This window comes from Eschrichtius robustus, chromosome 7, assembly GCF_028021215.1.
Source record: "Eschrichtius robustus isolate mEscRob2 chromosome 7, mEscRob2.pri, whole genome shotgun sequence".
Classification (NCBI taxonomy): Eukaryota; Metazoa; Chordata; class Mammalia; order Artiodactyla; family Eschrichtiidae; genus Eschrichtius; species Eschrichtius robustus.
Window position 1 is genome coordinate 93,725,264 of NC_090830.1, and position 22,231 is coordinate 93,747,494.

General features: G+C 37.3%; 1 protein-coding gene across 2 annotated transcripts in view; it reads left to right on the top strand.

Annotated features, from left to right (window-relative positions):
• Positions 1-244: 244 nt before the first annotated feature.
• The window catches only part of IPMK (inositol polyphosphate multikinase), a 37,970-nt gene continuing 15,983 nt past the window's right edge, over positions 245-22,231 (top strand). The window contains exons 1-3 of one of the 2 annotated variants that reach the window (XM_068548107.1): positions 245-759; positions 9,753-9,847; positions 14,953-15,049. In XM_068548107.1, the coding sequence (XP_068404208.1) occupies positions 570-759; positions 9,753-9,847; positions 14,953-15,049 (382 nt within the window). In that variant the 5' untranslated portion in view covers positions 245-569. The remainder of the gene's footprint in view (positions 760-9,752; positions 9,848-14,952; positions 15,050-22,231) is intronic. The other variant, XM_068548109.1, reaches the window with a different exon arrangement.

Sequence of the window (22,231 nt, forward strand, 5' to 3'; positions counted from 1 at the left end):
TGGTCACCTCATCCAGGTCGCCTTCCGCGCCCCGGCAGCGCCCAGCGCGCGCCCTGCCGCGGGGGTCCCGTCTGGCGGCCTCTGGGCATGCTCAGTAGCGGCGGCGGCCGCGGGTCGCGCAGTAGGAAGCTCGCGGCGGAGGCGGCGGTGCTGGCGGCGCTGACGCGCGCGCGGCAGCTAAGGGGACTGGAGGACGGCGGGAGGGGGCGGGGGCACGGGAGGTGGGGCCGCCGTCGCCGTCAAGGCCCCAGGGAGCGCGGGGCGCCACCGCCGCCGCCGCTTATCCGCTGGGGTCAGTCTCCTGGGCTGCGCCCGGGTCGGCGGCCGCGGCGGCTGAGCAGCGAGAGCCGGGAGCCGGGAGACGCGCTCCGCCGAGAGTTGGGCAGGGCAGAGCCCGCGCCTTCGCGGCGTCATGGGCCCCCTCCTCGGGCCACAGAGGGCACCAGCCGCAGGAACCCCCGGGCCTCCTCGCGGCCGAGCCTGAGCGACCCCCGGGTTCTCCGGCGTCCCCTCCCTCCGCCTTATTTTCTTCCCTGCTCTCGCTGCTGCTGCCGCTTCAGCTCTCCGTTATGGCAACGGAGCCGCCATCCCCTCTCCGGCTTGAGGCGCCCGGCCCCCCAGAAATGCGGACCCCACCGGCGGGCGAGACCGCCCGCGAGGGCACCCCGAAGCCGGCGGGCGGCAGGCTCCGCTTCCTCAACGGCTGCGTGCCCCTCTCGCATCAGGTGGCCGGGCACATGTACGGGAAGGACAAAGTGGGTAAGTGGGGGTGGCGCGGAGCTCGCCGCACCCCTTCCGCCTTACGCGAGCCCCGGGCCGGTCGAGGTAGCCTGGGGCCCGCTGGCCGGGCCGGACGCCCCTCCGGGTGTGTACGCCGCACCCCCGGTCTCTTCCGCTTTCCCCCAGAGCTTCGCGACCCGTGCAGCAGGGGCTCGAAAAGTGGTACGATTTCTGGGGTGTGGGGCGTCAGGCGGGCAGCAGGAGGTGGCGGGGAGAGGAGTGTCTGGTCTCCGCAGGGAGGGTGGGTATTGATTGAAGACGGCTTTCGTTGTTAGTGAAAATAAGGAACTTCGTTTTTACTGGACGGGGAAGTAAATTCTCCCCTGAGCACAAGGTCTGTTTATTATAGGCGGGCAGCTAGTATTGCAAAAGAAAAGGAATGAAATGCAGATGATGCTAATCTAGTGCTTCTCTTTTGGGTGCAGCTGCATAGCTGGAGGGGAAGAAACAAGTGTTTTTTTGTTTTTTGTTTTAAAATGTTTGTTTGTTTGGGTTTTGGTTTTGGTTTTGGAAGCTTGTCCTGGTTTATCCGGGATCTCTCTGCGCCCCCTTGAGAGGTTTTTCTGATATCTCCTGGATTTCTCCGGGAGGCGTGGTTTCAGGAATGCTGAAACTCGGATTCACGTTAGGAAATACACCCTACTATTGTACTAGGATGGTACACAGATAAGACAAGCAGTTATTCTTGATCATCTTTATAAGATTGTGTCATGGTCTGTGTAGTACATTTTTTGAGTCACGGCGTTTAAAGCACAATCCAGGGCCTTTTTATTCTCTTGGTGATGTAAAAGTTCGGTTTAGAAACTGGAATTCACCTGGCTTACACTGGTTCCTAGGCCATGATTACTTGGGGAATCAGATGGAGGCGTATGTGAGTTACGCGGATCTTAGACCTGGAAACCATTGAGGACAATTTGGTTTGTGCTGATAAGATGATTCCGGTTTAGGCTGGTAAGATAATACTGACATTTTTAGGCGAGGTTACTGAAGCCAAGGCTGGTTAAGTGACAAGCCTAAAGTCACAAAGCTACTGTGTGTAGAATCTGGAAACCAAGGGTCCTGCTTCAGAGCACTGTTTTTTTCCCACCGTGTATTGTGCTTGTAGAAAACCACTCAAACAAGGATTTTTGAAAATGGATGAGATTGAATGTATGTTATTTCCGAAAGAACAACATTTCCCACTACTTTGATCTTTACCTACTCCTTTTCTCTTTTTCAAAATTAGGGGTTAATGATGTGTCAGTTGCGTGCCTTTCTACCCATTAAATTGTTAGTTAACTTGTTCCTTGAAGTTAGCTCTCTCTATATATTGATACATACATAATTTGTTTTTTTCTGAACTATTTGAGAGTAGGTTGTATATATCATGCCCCTTTACACAGTAATACCTCAGCGAGTATTTCCTAAGAATGTACTTTAGTGTGTATTTCTGTACCCACAGCACATTTATCAAATATGGAAAATTTAACCGTGATACAATGCTTTAATCTGTAGTCCATATTCTGATTTTGTCAACTCTTCCAATAATGTCTTTTATCATATTTGGTTTTTTTGGCATAGGAACTAGTCCAGGATCATTTGTTGCATTTAGTTGTCATGTCTCTTGGAATTCTTTAATTTGTAAGTTTCTCAGCCTTTCTTTGTGTTTTTTTTTTTATGATATCAATTTTGAAGAGTACAGGCTAGTTATTTTATAAAATATTGTTTAATTTGGATTTCTGATGGGTTCTTATGATGAGATTCAGGTGATACGTTTCTGGCTGGAACATTATAAAAGCTTGTCCTTCTTAGGGTATCACGTCTAAAGTCCACAGTGTCTATCTGCCCATTATTAGTGATATTAACTTGATCATCTGGTCCAAGTGTGGTCTGGCTTCTCTACTACGTAGTTAATATTTTCCACCTTGCAATAATAAGCTGTCTACGGAGAGATGACTTAAGGTCATGCAGATATTGGGATCCTCATACTTTACCCCTAGATTAGACATCTATTGATGATTCTTGCCTGAAGCAGCCTTTACTCTGATAGTTGAAAAATTGTGATTTTTCCAATTCTACCACTCCCTCTATTTTAACAGTCAGCATTCTGTTGTAAGAAATAGCCCTCAGAGAGGAAGAAAAAAAAAAAAGCCTTCCACTCACAGATACAGAGAACAAACTAATGGTTACTAGAGGGGAGGGGCAGTGGGAGGAGCAAAATAGGTGAAGGGGATTAAGAGGTACAAACTACAAACTATGAGGTATAAAATAAGTTACAAGGATGTTATGTACAACACAGGGAATATAGTCAATATTTTATTTATTGAAGTATAATTGACTTTGTAAGAAAAGGAAAAAAAAAAGAAATAGCTCTCCATTACTACTATGCATATGTGTTCTTTTTTATGATCACTTTGGAGTCGTGGATTCTTATTTTATAAAGTGTCATAACCCATTATAGAGCTTGTTTATTTTGCTGTCCCAATTGTCCTAGATTTGGCCAGTTGGGAGCACTTCCTTCCTTTCTGTCACAAGTTATTTTTGCCTTATCTCGTGCCTTCCCTTCCCAGCTCTGGAACCAGCCATTTTCTCTAAGGAGCCCTGGTTCATTTTTAGTGGGAAATGGTATTTAGAAACCAAGATCTGGGTGCAGGTTTGCTCATTGCCACTAGGGTGTTATTGCTTCCAGGTCTTTTCAATACCCGTAACTAAAAAGTATGTATAAATATTTTAGAAATCGTAAGTACATACTGATACTTCCAGTTTCATTCCAACTCCACAGAGTTGTTTTCCTTTTCCTGATTTCTAAATTTGTTTCCCATTTGCCTCAGTGAGAACCTGGCTCCCATCAATATTAATTTTTTTTTCTTAATCCTATAATCTTCAGGATTTCTATACCCATACTACTCTAGAAAACAAACCTAGAATAAAGAGTGCAAGATGAGATTCCCTTTTACTGAAGGTATGTGGTTGGAAACTCTTCAAAAGTTATTTGGATTAGGATTTTTTTGGTGTGTGTGGTTATTTTTACCCCCTCTTCTCAATGGTAATATTATTCATTTGAAATACAGTTGGATTCATTTGTTTCTGTTTAAATTCAGTTCCCTTCCTTCAGTGATATATCAATATTTTTGAATGGTTATAAAATTACTATGCTTCCAAAAGTCAAAACTTTACAAAAAGGTATATCAGAAGTGTCACTCTATTCCCTATCACTCCATCCCATTTCTCAGCATCCCTTGTAGGTAACCAATTTCATTGTTTTCTGATTTATCCTTTCTGAGTTTCTTGTTGCAGAAATAAGCAGATCTCTGTAAGTTTTCTCATTTTCCCTTCTTTCTGACACAAAAAGTGGTATGCTATATATACTGTTTTGGACGTTGCTTTTTAAACTTACCATCTCCTAGAAATCAGTATTATCAGTTCATAGAGTGCTTCCTCATTGTTTCTTACAGCTCATTTGTACTGTATTGTGCATATACCCCAGTTATTTCAATTTCCTGCGTTTCCTTTTGGACTTTTGTTTCACTGATTTGTTTATCCTAGCAATAATACCTCATTGTCTTAATTTAAGCTGCTGTATAATAAGTATTGATGTATGGTAGAATAAACATCCCACTTTTTTTTTCAAGATTATCTTGACTATTTCTGGCCCTTTGCATTTCTGTATAGATTTTAAATCAACTAGCCATTTTCCCCAAGAAACCTGATAAGATTTTGTGTCTGCTTTTAATCTATAGATTGCTTTGGTGAGATTTGATTTCCTTATAATCCTGAGTCTTCCAGTATTTGAATATGGTCTATCTCTCCATTTATTTAGGCCTTCTTTAATTCTCTTAGACATAGTTTTCAGTGTAAAGGTCTTACACTAGATTTTCTCTAGGTATTTGATGCTACTGTAAATCATGCTTCCTTTTTAAAGAATTTGTGTGTGTGGGAACATTTCAAACTTAGAAAAGTTGCAAGTATAGTACAATGAACTGAATGAATGAATGAATGAATGAATATATTACCATTCATCTAGATTTACCTTTATTAATGTTTTGCCACATTTGCTTTATTACTCTCTGCATATGGTAATGATTTTACAGAACCATTTTAAAAAAATTGCAGGCATCATGACCCCTTTCCTCTAAATAATTGTGTATCTTCTCAAAATAAGAATATTTTCTTACCTAACTATGGTAAAATTATCAATTCCAGAATATTTCCATTTGGCTTTTGCCATTATTCCTATAGTATTCTTTATAGCAATTTTCCCCTAATATTCTTTATAACAGTTTTTCCCCTTCTAAGGCTATATACATTGCATTTAGTTATTATGAGCCTTTAGTTGCCTGTCATATGGAGCAGTTTTTAAATTTTTTCTTTATGTTTCATAACTATGAAATATTTGAAGAGTATAGGCATTTGGCTTTTTAGAATATTCTTTAAGTTTGTCTAATTATTTCCTCATGCTTAGAATCAGATGAATGCATTTTTGGTAAGAATACTTATGAATTATATTGTTTTCTTGAGGCATCATATCATAAAGCACAGGATGTCAGTTGCATTACTGGTGATATATTGGGATGGCCAAAAAGTTCCTTTGGTTTTTAAGGAAAAACAAAAGACACATTTTTCATTTTCACCAAGAACTTTATTGAACATTGTATTCACCATTTTCTTCTAATAACCTTCTGCCATTTTTCAGGCAACTTCTTAATTCCATCTTCCCAAAACTTTTTATCTTTTTGAGCAAAGAACTGTTCCAGGTGCCTTTTACAGTCTTCCAGGGAATTGAAATTTTTCCCATTAAGAGAATTTTGTAAAGACCGAAATAAATGGAAATCCAAAGGTGCAATTTCTGGTGAATATGGCAGATGAATCAGAACTTCCCAGCCAAGCTGTAACAGTTTTTGCCTGGTCATCAAAGAAACATGCGGTTTTGCATTATCCTGATGGAAGATTATGTGTTTTCTGTTGACTAATTCCAGATGCTTTTCGTCGAGTGCTGCTTTCAGTTGGTCTAATTGGGAGCAGTACTTCTTGTGATTAATCGTTTGGTTTTCCGGAAAGAGCTCATAATAGAGGACTCCCTTCCAATCCCACCATATACACAACATCACCTTCTTTGGATGAAGACCAGCCTTTGGTGTGGTTGGTGGTGCTTCATTTCGCTTGCCCCACAGTCTCTTCAGTTACACATTATTGTACAGTATCCATGTTTCATCACCCGTAACAATTTGTTTTAAAAACGGAACGTTTTCGTTATGTTTAAGTAGAGAATCGCATGTGGAAAGAAGGTTTTTTTCGCTTAATTTATGTGGAATCCAAACATCAAAGCGATTAACATAACCAAGCTGGTGCAAATGATTTTCAACCCTTGATTTGTATATTTTGAGTATGTCGGCTATCTACCACGTGGTATAACGTCGATTGTTCTCAATTAATGTCTCGATTTGATTAATCACTATCAATTTCAACTGGTCTGCCTGACCGTGGAGCATCGTCCAGTGAGAAATCGCCAGCACGAAACTTTGCAAACCACTTTTGGCACGTTTGGTCAGTGACAGAACCTTCTCCATACACTGCACAAATCTTTTTTTGCATTTCAGTTGCGTTTTTACCTTTCTTGGAATAATAAAGCATAATATGCCAAAAATGTTGCTTTTTTTCTTCCATCTTCACTATTAAAATGGCTACACAAAAATTCACCAATTTTGATAAGTTTATTTTTAGTCTACGCTGATATGACAGCTGTCACAATATAATCTAACAAAATTGTTTCGAATGAAGTTAAAGACAACTAAGTGCTACTAGAGCCAGCTTACGGAAAAAACCGAACGAACCTTTTGGCCAACCCAATAACTGATCACCTGATTAAATGATATCTGCCAGATTTTTCCACTGTGAAGTTTTATTTTTCCTATTGTAAGTAAATAATTTGAGAGGAATATTTTGAGACTGTTAAAATATCACGTTTCTCATCAAAGTTTTCATCAAATGTTGTAAGCACCCATTGATGGTATTTGACCAACTCACTAATTACTGTTAGTTGGAAAATGGTAATGTTCTAACTCTCTTATTCCTACTACATTTGTTAGTTGTCATTCTTCTTTTTTTTTTTTTGGCCGCACATCATGGCAGGCAGGATCTTGGTTCCGGGACGAGGGATCAAACCTGTGCCCCCTGCAGTGGAAGCGCAGAGTCTTAACCACTGGACTGCCAGGGAAGTCGCTATTTTTTTTTTTTTTTTGGCATTCTTCTATAAGGAATATAGATTTCCCTCCTCTCTGTCTCTGTCTCTGTCTCTCTCTGTCTCTCTCTCTCTTTAATTAGTAGGATGGAGTAATGGATTTTTCAAACTTCAGTGAATGGGTCTTATCCATTATTGTTGCTACTTATTTTGATGCTCACTTGTCCCAGACTTCGGCAGTGGGAGCTTCTTCAAGCTGGCTCCTGTGCCTTTTTTTTTTTTTTTTTAAATAGTTATTTATTTATTTATTTTGGCTGTCTTACCCACTGAATCACCAGGGAAGTCCCTCCTGTGCCTTTTTAACATTTCCATATTTTCTTTTAAAGCATTTTCTCACATTGTGGCATAAAAAGATGTCCCATGTTCATCTTGTACTTTCCCTGTCCCAGTCCTAGAATGAACCACTATCTTCCTCAAGAACCTAGTTACTTTGGGGGTAAATGGTATTGAAAAACCAAGATCTGGGCAACAGGTGTATTCATTGCTCCTTTAGTGTGGTTGCTGTTTGTCCTTTCAGCAATTAAGAAATAAATAATTTCATATTCTTAAAAAATAGAGTTCATATTCATACCTATAATTAAAATCTAATATCACAGGGTTCTTTACCTCCCCCTGTTCTGTATTCATATCTCCCTTTTTTCTCACAGAGAACTGTCTCCCCAGACATGAGTATATTTACTCATTTTGGAATATTTATTTATTTATTATTATTTTTTAAAGGTTATTATTATTTATCTTTATTTTTGGCTGTGTCTGGTCTTAGTTGCGGCACACGGGATCTTCATTGTGGCGGGAGGGTTTCTTTCTAGTTGTGGCGTGTGGGTTTTCTCTCTCCAGTTGTGGCACGCGGGCTCCAGAGCACGGGGGCTCTGTAGTTGTGGCTCGAGGGCTTAGTTGCCCCACGGCATGTGGGATCTTAGTTCCCTGACCAGGGATCGAACCCGCATCCCCTGCATTGGAAGGTGGATTCTTTACCACTAGACCACCAGGGAAGTCCCCTGAAGTGTACTATTTTTTGTTTTGTTTTTGTTTTGTTTTGCTCCACATAGAGTATAAGCCCTTCCCTCTGTTTAGGGTGAGGGGCTGATAAATCATATTCCCCCTTGAATTTAATTGAGCTGGTGTGGGCTGCAGTCTTAGATTCAGTTCATCTGGTATTCGTTCAGCCTTCCAAGATGCTTCCTTTCTTATCATGACTGTTTTTTGGCTGTGAGGTATTTGGCTGCAGTATAAGGTACTATTGGTTTACTTTTAGATCCTGGAATTCATTCACTGGGAGAATGTCTGGTATTACTATCTTCTACTCCATGTCTGCTTTCTCTGAAAACTTGGAGGGGGTGTTTTGCAGAGTGAGTAGTGTGGGAGAATTGCTGGACCAAGCAATCTATTTTTGTGTTAGGACTATTGTCTCTAATCCATCCTGCTACCCCCCACTGTTGTCTACAGTCTGGCTGATTTCTGCTTGCCTGCTAAAATATTTGTCTAATGGCAGGTTCACCTGTCTCTAGATGAGGTGTCTGCCCCAAGGTAGGGAAGCTTCATGGTTCTCTTCTCACTTATGAATGCTCCATCCCCCCCCCCCCACCCCCAACCACAGTTCTGTTCATCAAGGAGTTTTTACATCTACCATTCTTCATTAGCCTATTGAAAATGTCTATTACCATGGGAGTGAAGGCCTTTCTTGTTCTGCATCCCAGCCTTTGGGAATAGAATTTCTCTTTAGTAACTTTTAGCTATATTAGACTGCTTCTTGAAGTCCCAAAAACCCCTACCAACCAATCTTATCCATATGAATTAATGTTTACCTTCCTTCTAGTCTATAACTAGGACTTAAAACAAATAAACTTGATTACTGTTTCTCTTAAGTTGGTACTTTCTGCCTCTGTTGATTAAACTCTGCATTTTTGTCATGATTAAAAATTCCTGGCATTGCCAAAAGAAATAGAAACTTAAGTGGTGTATTTTACCAAAATTGTAAATAGATTTATTTGAGCTATGTTGTGTTCTAACTAGTGTGATTTTATGAAATCTCAATATCTGAAAATTTAAGATTTTAACATATAAACTTGGGAATGAATCTTCATGGCATAGTGACAGGGGCAGTGCTAGTATATATATATGATGACTTTAGAAAAAGTTTTTCCCTTTGAGTGGACATATTATAAAAAGTTACCCCTTCCTGCTCCAGGCTTGGCCCCTGATTTCAGCCCCCACTTTTCCCATTGCCTAGGTGCCCTCATGCTATCTGTACAGCTGTACACAGTGCATCTGAATCAGGAAAAATTTTAGTTGCTTTCTTATAACAGATGAGAGAAACAAAAAGACTACAAAGTAGGAAATTCATATAGAACCATTGTTAACATTTTTTTGTTTGCTTATTAAAAGGGGGATCAATTTATGCTACTGCTTTTAACTTGCTTCTTATTTAACTATAAATTAACATCTCCTGGAAAGTCTATTACTGAAGAATTTCTGTAAAAATTTACATGTGTTCTATTTATTAGAAAGTCTGAGGGGGCTACAAGGGAAACAGTGGTTGGAGACAATAAAACCAAGCTGTTCAGAATTTGTGTTCTGGTGCTTTGCATATAATAAGCACTGAAATATGTTGGTTGAATGTTAAAATTTCTGAAATAAGTATAAGGAATCCCTTAAATTTATGAAAGTGGTTTATCTCTAACTTTAGGAACAAATCTATGATGCAAGATACACTATTATTTAAACCATTTTAAAATATGTGACTTCTGTTCTGTAGGTATACTGCAACATCCAGATGGCACAGTTCTGAAACAGTTGCAGCCACCTCCAAGGGGTCCAAGAGAGCTGGAATTCTATAATATGGTAAGTGAGGTAAGATTTGTTTTGTTGTATTCAGAGTGTTTTTCATAGTCTTCTGGTGATGACTCAGTAAAAAATACATTTGACGGCATGTCTTAGTATACTGTGTATGTGACTGAAACAAAAGCTTCAAGAAATACAATGCTTATCTTTACCGATGCATTCTAGTATTTTCTATTCTTCTTCATTTTTTAAAGATTTGATCTACTAAATTGATTTCAATTGATGGGTTGTGACCTACATTTTGAAAAATGCTTAGCTGAGAGACTGTATTTCTCAGAAATGCTGAGTTTAAATAGGTGTTTTTTTACTACAGGATTTCTTAGAGCCTTGAATGTGCTAATGTGTACTGTGCAACTCCAAAGGAGGGTAGGGGTGAAGGGGGGCACGTAACATCTAATTAACCATATTACTAGGAGTACTTTTTGTTAAACTTATTTATTTATTTAATATCTTTATTGGAGTATAATTGCTTTACAGTGGTGTGCTAGGAGTACTTTTCAGAACATTCACAGTGTTTTGCAACTGCCACTTCTATCAGTTACAGAACATTTTTATCACATGAAAGAAAACCCTGTACCCATTAAGCCATGATGCCCTCTTCCTCCCTCCCCCCAATCCCTGCCAACCACCAATCTGCTTTCTATGGACTTACCTATTCAGGGTATTTTGTATAATTAAGAGTTTCACAACATATGACTTTTTGTGTCTAGCCTCTTTTGTTGAGCATGTTTTTCAGGTTTGTGGTATGCATTAGTACTCTGTTCCTTTTTATGGCTGAGTAATACTCCATTATACTTACATACCACATTTTGTTTATCTATTTACCCACTGAAGGACATTTGGATTGTTTCCATCTTTTGGCTTTCATAGATAGTGCTTTTATGAACATTTATGTATAAGTATTTGTTCGAGTACCTGTTTCCAGTTCTTTTAGATATATACCCAGGAGTGGAATTGCTGGGTCATATAGTAATTCTACACTTAACTACTTGAGGAACTGTCAGAAGTGTTTCCCAAAGTGGCTGCACTATTTTACATTTTCACCACTGATGTATGAGGGTTCCGGTTACTCCATATCCTCACCAACACTTGTTAGTTTTTTGTTTTTTGTTTTTTTTAATGGGCATTCAAGTGAGTATGAAGTGTTAATCTTATTGTGGTTTGTTTTGATTTTCATTTCCCTGATGGCTAATGATGTTGAACATCTTTTCATGTACTTACTGGCCATGTGTGTATCTTCTCTGGAGTAACATCTAGTTAGATCTTTTGCTCATTTTTTCATTGGGTTGTCTTTACCTTTTTTCCATATTTTATATACAAATCCTGTATCAAATATGTGATTTGTAAATATTTCCTCCTGTTCTTTGGGTTATCTTTTCACTTTCTTGTTAGTGTCCTTCGAAGCATAGACTTTGTGTCATATTTAAGGTCATGAAGGTTTATGCTTATATTTTCTTCTAAGAATTTTATAACTTTAGCTCTTAAATTTAGTGCAAGTAAAAAAACGATGCAAACCAAAACAAAAAACAAGTACTGCTATAATGCTTTACCACCATTAGCTCATTTAACAACAACCTGTGAGTTAGGTACTATTCTTATCCTCATTTTATACTAAGGCATAATTAGTTTAAATAATTTGACCAAGATCATTCAAACAATTAATCATGGCCCCTGCATTTGAACATAGGCAGTCTTATCTCTAGAATATGCTTTTAACTGCTAACACTGCTTCTTTTTTGAGGAAAGTATTTTATATTTACTCTGTAAAAGTCTTGCACATAATTTGTTGGATTTATTCTAGGTACCTTATTTTTTGTTTCTATTGTAAATAGTATTTTTTTGAATTAAGTTTTCCAACGATTGCTAATACACAAGAATGAAATAGATATTTGTATAGTGTTCGTATATATAGTAATCTTGCTGAACTCTTTTTTTTTTTTTGCCCGCCCTGCGAGGCATGTGGGATCTTAGTTCCCCGACCAGGGATCAAACCCGCATCCCTTGCAGTCAGGGACTTTAGTTCAGTGCCTAATTGAAGCAATGGTGGGGGCATCTTCCTCTCATTTAGTAGAACTGCTTCTAACATTTCCCCTTTAAAGCATGACTTTCAATCTAAGTTTTTGAGAGGTGCTTCTCCCCAGGTTAAGGAAATTGCTTTCTTTGTGAGTCAAGATTCTGTCAAGGAACAAATGGTGCACTCTGTCAGTTTAATAAAAGGACTGTAGTCAGAGTTTAAGGCCACCTGCAAGAGATAATGCCATACCATCCCTGGGCCTAATCGGCAAGGAGAGGGAGTGCTTGCTGGAACTCAGGGAAGGTAACTTTATGAGAGGACTTGAACTGACAAGGAGGGAACTAGAGAAGTAAATAAGCTGACCTCAAGTCTTCTCCTACCCTCCAGTCTCTTGTACCAGGAAGAGACAATGGCAAGAGGGCAAGGAACCCTCCTTGATGCAGTCGATTCATATGAGCTTCTTGGAGAAGGAGAAGAAGATACATAACATCCTTCCTATTTTTATTTCAAGAAACAATTCAAAATACGAATGGGTATTGAATATTTTTCAGCTGCCTTTCTGTATCTATTGAAAAGGTCATATGAGTTTCCTCTTTTAATCTGTTAACGTGGTAAATGCCATAATAGATTTCTAACATTACACTACCTTTCATTTTTGAAATAAAACCTACTTGGACATGTCTTTTTTAATTTGTTTTTTAATAATATGCGTTACTGGATTTTGTTTGCTAGTGTTTTATTTAAGATTTTTTTTCCAGCTATACTCATAAGTGAGATTGGACTATTATTTCTTCACATATTGTCCTTGCCTGGTTTTGATATCAAGTTTCTTTTAGCGTCATAAAATGAGTTGAGAAGCATTTCTTTCTCTATTTTGTGGAAGAATTTGTATCAGATAAGGATTTTGTTCCTTAAAGGCTTGATAAAACTTAACCTATGAATTCATCAGAGTGGCCTGTTGTCTCTTTTTCTTCCTTTCCTCCTTTCCATCCATCTTTTTTTCTCTCATTCTTTCCTTGGAAGGGATGTGTGTGTGTGTGTGTGTATATATATATATATATATATATTTCTTTTTTTTTAAACATCTTTATTGGAGTATAATTGCTTTACAATATTGAGTTAGTTTCTGCTGTATAACAAAGTGAATCAGCTATATGTATACGTATATCCCCATATCCCCTCCCTCTTGCACCTCCCTCCCACCCTCCCTATCCCACCCCTCTAGGTGGTCACAAAGCACTGAGCTGATCTCCCTGTGCAATGCTGCTGCTTCGATCTACTTTACATCTGGTAGTGCGTATATGTCAGTGCTACTTTCTCACTTAGTCCCAGCTTACCCTTCCCCAAGGGATGTATTTTTAAACTAATGATTCAGTTTCTTAAATGTCTTGATTTTTTCTTTGTTAATGTGATAGTAAAATACAGATTATAGTTTTATATAATTACCCACCTGGCAGAGTTCTTCATAGTATTTTTTAAAATGCTATGCTAGTTTAGTTATGACTCCCTTTTAATTCCTGATATTGTTTACTTGCTGTTTTTCTCTTTTTCTCTATCAGCTTGACCAAAACATTCTTTATTTACTCTCCTTGTTTCAGTATATTAGCTCTATCCTCATCTATGACTAGTCCTTAAGTTCAGCTATCCTTTGGTTCAAGTCTTCAGAGTGGACCTCTGTGAGCCCAACATCACTGCTCAGCTTAGCACTTTGGGTTTCCTCTTTATTTTAGATCCCTATGAATTTCCTTTTTAACCTTGGGAGCTCAGTTATGCGTTTAAGAAAATATTTGTTATATTTTATCCTACATTTCTAGGTAGAAAGCTTTTTAGGTTAATCTTGCTTGACATATTGCAGTAAATACCAGTCTTACTACTTTAAAAAAATATTTAAAGTAAGAAGAGAAAGTTTACCTTTCTACTCATCCAGTTTTTATCTTTTCACTTATATATATATCATAGACTTCTTTAGGTAAGTACATAGAGATATACTTGGCTCCTCCATCTTGTTGTTAGGTCATCATGAACACTCTGTGCCCTCACTCTCATTGTGCCAGGAACAGAGGGATGATAAGGTACACCCTGCTCTTAATTACCTTGGCCCAGAAGTGACTAATATCATTTCTGCTTATATTTCAATAGGGGAACCTGGGAAATACAATGTATCATGTGGATATTTAGTGAGTTTCTGCCATACTTGAGTTTATTCTGTAGAATTACGTTGTATGTAACTACTTGACATAAATGTGGTGTGACACATAGAATTCTGATACTGAGATTTCATGAGCATTTTACATGAGTAAACTTAAGTGGTTTTGGATAATTAGGTAGACCTTATTTGGCAAGAGTTAATGGGATAAGATGTCTTACAAGTTGTTTTTAAAACAAAAATATTTTCTCTCCTTTTCTAGGAAAAAAGTTAAGAATCTAGTTCCAGGATATCTGGATATTTCTAGTCTTTTCTAGAATTATTACTGGTTATAAATCAAAGAATTAAATGAGCAATAATAGTTAGGCTTGCATTGAGTTAAACGATACTTTTTTTTTGAGGTAAAATCACAGTTTCCTTACAGATATAAAATAAATACATGGTAAAGATTTTGTTAAATTCATCATTTAATGAGGGAATTAGGCAGATTTAAAACTGGCTCAAAAGAGAACTCAAAGAAGCACAAATTTATTTGGCATAAAGGGAAGGTGAAATGAGTGTACATAGGAACGCTGTAAACTCTCCCCTTTCAGGGGGGTTGGAGGGAAGTCATTTGACCCTCCTCTGGCCAGAATTTATTTTCATGTCTATGGGCGAGAATTCTTTTGCATTTGCTGAGAGTTATCTACAACTTACTTTGTTGTAAAATAGTTCAAGGACAGTGAAAGGCTAGAATTACATAACCAAGAAGAATGTGCTCTAAACAGTACATGGTTTTTCATTGAAGACAGATAGTAATCTTTTTTTTTTTCCCCAGATTTACTTACAGTTAAAACTCATACCAGATAAATTATGATTCAACAGTAGTGTGTTATTTGAGAAATGTATGGGGCAATTATAAATAAAGCATTATAAGAAACTAACATGAAAATATTATGTTTCTCTTTGTTTCAGGTTTATGCTGCTGATTGTACTGATGGTGTTCTTTTAGAGCTACGAAAATATTTGCCAAAATATTACGGTGTCTGGTCACCTCCCACTGCACCAAATGGTAATCTTTTCTTTAAAATCCATCTTTTAGCCTTAATTCATGAGAGTTGCTTTTTAAAAGGCTTAAATAAGATTAAGCCTAGTATATAAAAACAATATATCCATTTTTCTTACTACTCTTTCTCTTCTTCATTAAAGAAAACTTATTAATATTTTTGCTGTTCATAACCAGTTTCTTAGATAGCATATACAAATTAATGACCAATCTCTTATAATTGAATGAAAATATATATACTAGTATTTAATACTGTATTAATTTACAGATGTTCTTTTTTCCGAACTTTTTTTTTTTATAAATTTATTTATTTATTTATTTATTTTATTTTTGGCTGCATTGGGTCTTTGTTGCTGCACGCGGGCTTTCTCTAGTTGCGGCGAGCGGGGGCTACTCTTCGTTGCAGTGCACAGGCTTCTCATCGTGGTGGCTTCTCTTGTTGCGGAGCACGGGCTCTAGGCCTACGGGCTTCAGTAGTTGTGGCTCGCGGGCTCTAGAGCGCAGACTCAGTAGTTGTGGTGCATGGGCTTAGTTGCTCCGTGGCATGTGGGATCTTCCTGTACCAGGGCTCGAACCCGTGTCCCCTGCATTGGCAGGCAGATTCTTAACGGCTGCGCCACCAGGGAAGCCCCTTCCGAACATATTGAGCAATCTCTTTTCCCATTTTGAAAAAAAGAAAATCAAGAAAAATATTTTCTTTGTGTACCTTCCTCCCTATCTTCTGTCTCACTCCTTCATCCCCCACCTGCATGCTTTAAATAGCAGTCTTTTAAAAAATACTGGTAAGTTTCATAGTTAGAGGACAAAATGATCTATGTAAGGGCATAGCATTTCTTTCTTAATATTAGTTAATACTTGAAGCAGTATTTGCCACATCAAGGCCTTTGACAGCAGACAGAATTCAGTTAAACTGGTAGCATGACTGCTAACGATTGAAGAAGATTCATGAATGAGGGAAGAGTTTCAAACTTGACTGAGTTTAAGAATAACCCATAGGTTTATTAAAATGCAAATTAATAGGCTCAATTCCCAGACATTTTGATTATGCAGATCTGTGTTGGAGTTTAGTGATATGCTTGTTAAATAAAAGCTTCAAGTTTTTTTGATATAGATAGTGCTTGAACCACATTTTGAGAACAGGAAGAGAAGGGGGCTCCTTCTCTCCTTCTCTGAACAGTTTCAGCTTGTTCTTTTCCTCCGTTCTTTGTCTCCCTTCTACTCATTCACTGCTTTTGCGAAGTTTCATTAATAGGGAATCGTGGTATCTCCCTGTGAGTATCCTCTGATAATAGTAAATCACTGGTTCCCCAGGGTATTTAGGATTCTTCTGTATTTCAGTTGTATGGCGGGTGGGTGAGCTTTGCTTTGCTCTCCTCCCCTCTTCTCCTCTCCCCGCCCATCTCCCCTTCTTTCCCTTTCGTTTCCTTTTCTCCCTCCCTGCCTCTTTCTTTCCCCTTCCCTTCCTTTCCCTTATCTAATCTAGCCTCGGGATAGTTAAATGCTCAGTTTAAAAAATTATTTAGAAGGGGTAGAGGGAATTCCCTGGCGGTCCAGTGGTTAGGTTTCCCCGCTTCCACTGCAGGAGGCATGGGTTCAGTCTCTGGTTGGGGAACCACATGCTGTGCAGTGCAGCCAAACCAAAAAAAAAAAAAAAAAAAAAAAAAAGAAGGGGTAGAATAACTGACCAAACAGCATCATTATTTGGAAAAGTAGAGTAAACTGAAAGAATTTGGGTAAGAGAAGAAATATTTTAATTGAAAGTAACATTTTATAGTTTAGGATTACTGGCACGTGATTTAAAAATCAAAGACTTACTAGCAATCAACAGCCTTTTTGGTCTTCAATACCAAATAATCTTGAGGGACATCTCTGCTAATGTATTGTAGAGCAGTAACTTTGAAGTCAGAAGACTTGGCTTCTACATTAGTTATTTCCAAATTTTGTGAACTTTGCTAACTCATTAACCTTTTGAGCTCCACTTTTCTTCTATAAATGGAAAATAATATCACATAGAGTTGTGAAGATCACGTTATGTGAGAATGCTTTGTAAACGCTAATACTCTTATTTTAATATAAATGGAGATATTGGTGCTACTGAGATGAAAAGATGAGGTGAGGAAAATGAGAAAAGAGAGGAGAAAATGTCAATAGAAGTATACATATTTAGAGTGGTCCTGTAATACCAACAATTGTCTCAGGGAATTTCCCATTCTTTTCCAATTAAAAAAATATATTTTAATTTATTTTTAAAAATAAAAACAAACAAACAAACAGTTTTTTTTGGCTGTGCCTCGTGGCTTGGGGGAGTTCCCCGACCAGAGATTGAACCCGGGCGATAGCAGTGAAAGCGCCGAGTTCTAACCACTGGACCACCAGGGAACTCCCGTCCTTTCCAATTTTTTTTTTTTTTTTTTAAATTTAGTTACTTTTAGCTGCATGGGGTCTTTGTTGCTGTGCACGGTCTTTCTCTAGTTGCGGCGAGCGGGGGCTACTCTTTGTTGTGGTGCGCGGGCTTCTCATTGCGGTGGCTTCTCTTGTTGCAGAGCACGGGCTCTAGGCGTGCAGGCTTCAGTAGTTGTGGCTTTAGGGCTCTAGAGTGCAGGCTCAGTAGTTGTGGTGTACAGGCTTATTTGCTCCACGGCATGTGGAATCTTCCCAGCCCAGGGCTCGAACCCGTGTCCCCTGCATTGGCAGGCAGATTCTTAACCACTACACCACCAGGGAAGTCCCCTTTCCAGTTTTTTAGCTCTGGAAGGAGTTAGATAAAACTGTTGCACCATACAGATTGTTCAGCTTTGATTTTGCTAGAGAGTTCATGGAATCATCTTTCTGTTTTTATCATTTTGATTGTAAATGAAATAAATATAAGATAGGAAACTTTTTGACATCTTTAGCCCACGGGATCATGAAAACAAATATTTTCTTAAATTTTAGTAGAAAACTGGTTTGTATTACTGAACTTTACATAGTATTAAATTAATGACATAATTTATTTCTTGACTTTTTTTTCCCTCTTTTTATTTGAGCATCTTTTCTTATGTGCTCAAGGTAGAGTTTTATACAGCTTTGTATAATTCTTATAATCCAAAGTTGTAAAATGTGGAAAGTACTGCCAGTTTGCTCAGCAAATTATTGTCACTTAAGAGAAGCATAAGGATGTGCTGACCAATAGGGTGTTTTTTCTTTTAAATTTTGTACGGCAGTTTTATTGAGATATAATTTATGTACCATAAAACTCACCCATTTAAAGTGTACAGTTCAGTAGTTTTTTGTTATAGAGTTATACAGTCATCACCATTAGCAAACCTTAGAACATGACCAGTGGGTTTTGTTTTCTTTTTGTTTTTTAAGGTAAAACATTTGTTAGTAATTACATTTGAAGATTTGGAGCTATTTATACATATTAAATCTCATTTTACTTGTGTGTAAGTACATAGATACCTAGTACAAGTACTATCAAAAGCCTTTTATTGTTAGTTATTTGGAGGAATGGAAAAGTGTATCTTCAGGTAGGCTTGAGCAAATTGAGAGTTCTCAAATGTAATCTCCAGTCTCATTGATTGGTAGGTTTCTGGATCTAGCTACTAGTCAAGTTTCAGGAAACATGGACTGAAATTAGCTGTTCCCTTTATCCCACATTTGGAGGCTCAAGGTCTCTTCTATTTATAATTCCTTTTACTTTCAGCTTCTGTTACTCTTAGAAATAGCTGAAGATTGATGTGAAAAACAGAAATTTGGCTTCATAGATGGGCAGGGATTCACCACCAGGCCTTTTCTCCTTTTTGGGAGGTTCAGAAATGAAGATGGTAGCCAGTACCTAGATATGGTGGGGAAGAATGTGATGAAACTTGGAACCCATATTCTAATGATTTATACAATCAATAATATTCATTAAGGGGATCTGAATAAGTCTTCCTTCAACTCTCTAAATGTCTTCACCCTTGTCTTTCCTTTAAAAGAACTAGTTATCTCATCTTGACTGTTTAGTTTTTTGTAGGTCTTTCAATTTTTCCACAGTATTTCAAATGTTTTTATTTTTTTCTCCTTTGATACTGGGGAATTTTCTGCCTTTTTTTTTCTTAGAGTGTCAGGACTATATTCCGTCAGTAGAATTTTTTTTATGCTTAATGTATTAGAAAACAATGTAAGTATTTAATTTATATTAATATTTAAGATAATTATATTTAATTGTATATATTTAAATAGAAAATATATTTAAAATAGAAAAACTTTTTCATTTATAGTAACCTTGTGTAATCTTATACATACTATCATCAACAGCATGAAATATATAAATATTTTGAGCATGTTAACTATGCCATTGGTATAGCCACTGAGAAGTCTTACTTAATAGTCTGCTTATAACAGCATGAAGTGGTGTATTTTAGAATACCTGGTAGTTATTTTCATGATTTTTACCTCAAAAAATTAAGGAACTATGGAAATTCTATATATATTTTCCATAAATTAATATGTAAATAACAGATATATCCCTTATGGCCACAGCCCGTTAAACTAAACTATACTTCTAGTCAGTGTGACCTCTTGTAATGAGATCCATGTATTTATGAAAAATAGATGTCCTATTATTTATTATACAAATACCAAGACTAAGCTTAATAGAATATCTTTTAGCTCCGAGGTTCACATATGCCAGTCCTTAGACCTCTGACAGACTGGCTTCATCAGAATCTGTTGTCCTAAATAGAGCTTTTAAGAATTTAAAAAAGTAAATGTAGTTATTTTGCTATCTTTATGATTTATACACACATGCATATATATGTGTATATATGAAAAAATCAGCTCCCTTCAGTTTTTAATATTCAAAAATCTGTCTTTACTTACAAGTTACATCATATCAAATAGTCATAATTATTTTCCAAACATCATATTAATATAGTTTAATTTATTTCTTTGACCTTGGTTACAATGAACCTAAACTATTCCAGATAGAACATTATCTTATTCTTAGTTCATCAGATTTTGGCAGTGGAGTTTTAGAACATATTTTCTGCATACCTAAAGATTGAAAAATATTGTTCCACTATACCCAGAGGGGCTTAGCTGAAAAAGTGTCCTTTGTTATCCAGTCTGTAGCATTGCCTTATAAATGAGACTCCCCTGTTGTAAAATGCCTTTGGTCATTTAAGTTATTAAGTCTTGAGATTGACCTACTTTGAGTTGAACTGTCTTCTACTGAAATAATTTGCTAATAGCATTTTTTCAGAGGGAATTAGTATTCAGATTAATTTCTAGTGATAATAACCTGTAAAAAAAAAAATCAGCTTAAATCTCATTGCTCAGATCATGCCTCATTTTCCTATTTACCTATTTTATTCAAAAGCAGTTGTGGCAAGCTGCTAGATATATAACATCATATTCTGTTTTTAAAACTCTACATCTCTAAAGCAGGTTTTGTGTTTTTTTTTTAATAACTTAGAGAGAAAGAGAAATGAGAATTTCAAAATCTTTTCACTTAAAAAAAATCAAGGCCAGAGAACTGAAAGAATACACTAAACCAACTCTCAGTAGGCCTTAATTTAAGGATTATTAACTTAACACTAATAATCAATAATTTAGCAGTTATTTGGTAATTCCAATCATATAAAACATATCAAGAACCCGAAAGTAAGATAATGACAAACATTTGCCTAGTCAAAATAAATGTCAAATAAAATCGATGATACTTAAGCCTGTTTACTGAAGGAATGGCTCAACTTATTACAGGATGAGGAAGGCCAAACCCAAAGTTCCCCTGGGCAGTAAGAATGAGAAGGGCAAACATTGATTCTTTCAGCAAACATTTATTGTATTCCCACTATAAAGAAAGTTTGCATTTGTATTTTTCTCCTTCGCAAGAGAAGGAAAAAATGGGGATTTTATATGCAGTTTGCAAAGTCTCTACTCTAGCTTCTGATGTTTCTATCTTATTACAACAAACAGGTTATTTTTTGTTTTTAATCACTACCAAATTGGCAAGTAGAAAATAATAACCCTACACTGAACTATAGATGCTGTGATAGCTAGGTTTACACACTATCTTTATACTCCCATACATAGCCTCACCTCAGTAAGGCTTTTAGGGTTTCTTGAGTTATGGAAATTAATGATGATAAATTTGTGAATGCTAATGATTTACTGTATTAGGATCTAATTAGTCTTTTCTGATACTTGAAATATCAGCCTAGTTACTGAAATTTTTATACAACTTTAGGGAGAGGATGGATTGGTTTCCTTCTGTTTTGCTCAAGGTAGCTGAAATTGGGAAGAGAGAATCTGAAGGGGCCTGTCCTGTGCTACCTCCTTTCTATTCTCATCCGCCCCCGTGGTTATCTTTTAAAGCACAGAAATGGGTTGGTTCCAGTTTCTTGATAAGGATATTCCTACTTGTCTCATTACCTTTCACTGTCGGCAGGTTCATGTGTGTGTGTCCAGACTTTTTACTTTCTCTTATCCTGTTGAAGATGTCCATTTGTTAGAAACTTTCTTAAAATGTGGCATGCTCCTTCTTGTTTCTGCCAGTGCTGGTCTCTTAGTCTGCAGTTCCTTTTTTGTCACTTGACTTCACCTAGTTCTACAAGGTTATAATCCTCCCTCTCGCCATTTTCCTTTCACTAAGAGATAAAATTTTAAAAAATAAATTTATTTACTTATATTTTATTTACTTTAAAGAAGTAAAACCTTGTTACTTTGATAAAAAGAAAATATAATCACTTCTGTCTTTGAGGAAAAGTTTTTACGAGAAGTGCTTCCTATTACGTTCGTAACTGAAAATTACGATCTCATTCAGAACTTTATTTGGGAAGATTCATTCACCGAGGAAGTGGGGGAAGAATTTCTTTCCTTACTTCTTTCCCTCAGTGCACCTGGACTCTTATTCAAGCTAAAACTATAAGATCAGCTACCGTGTGTGATAACTGGGATGTTTATTTTTTTACTTGAATCTCCATTTATAATAGTTTTCTGAGGAAAGATGTATACAGGATGCCAAAGTTATTTACAAATGAACTTTTGAGGATTTCTTGTGTTCTAAAAAGCAAGATATTTGTTTTTCCTTTGGGACTAGTAACACTAGAAGGTATATTTGGCAGTGACCATCATTTGGATTGATTTACCTTTCTTAACCTTATACCTGTTGTGTCCTCTGTGGGAAGGATTTATTCCTATTACTAATTTTAAATGAAGACT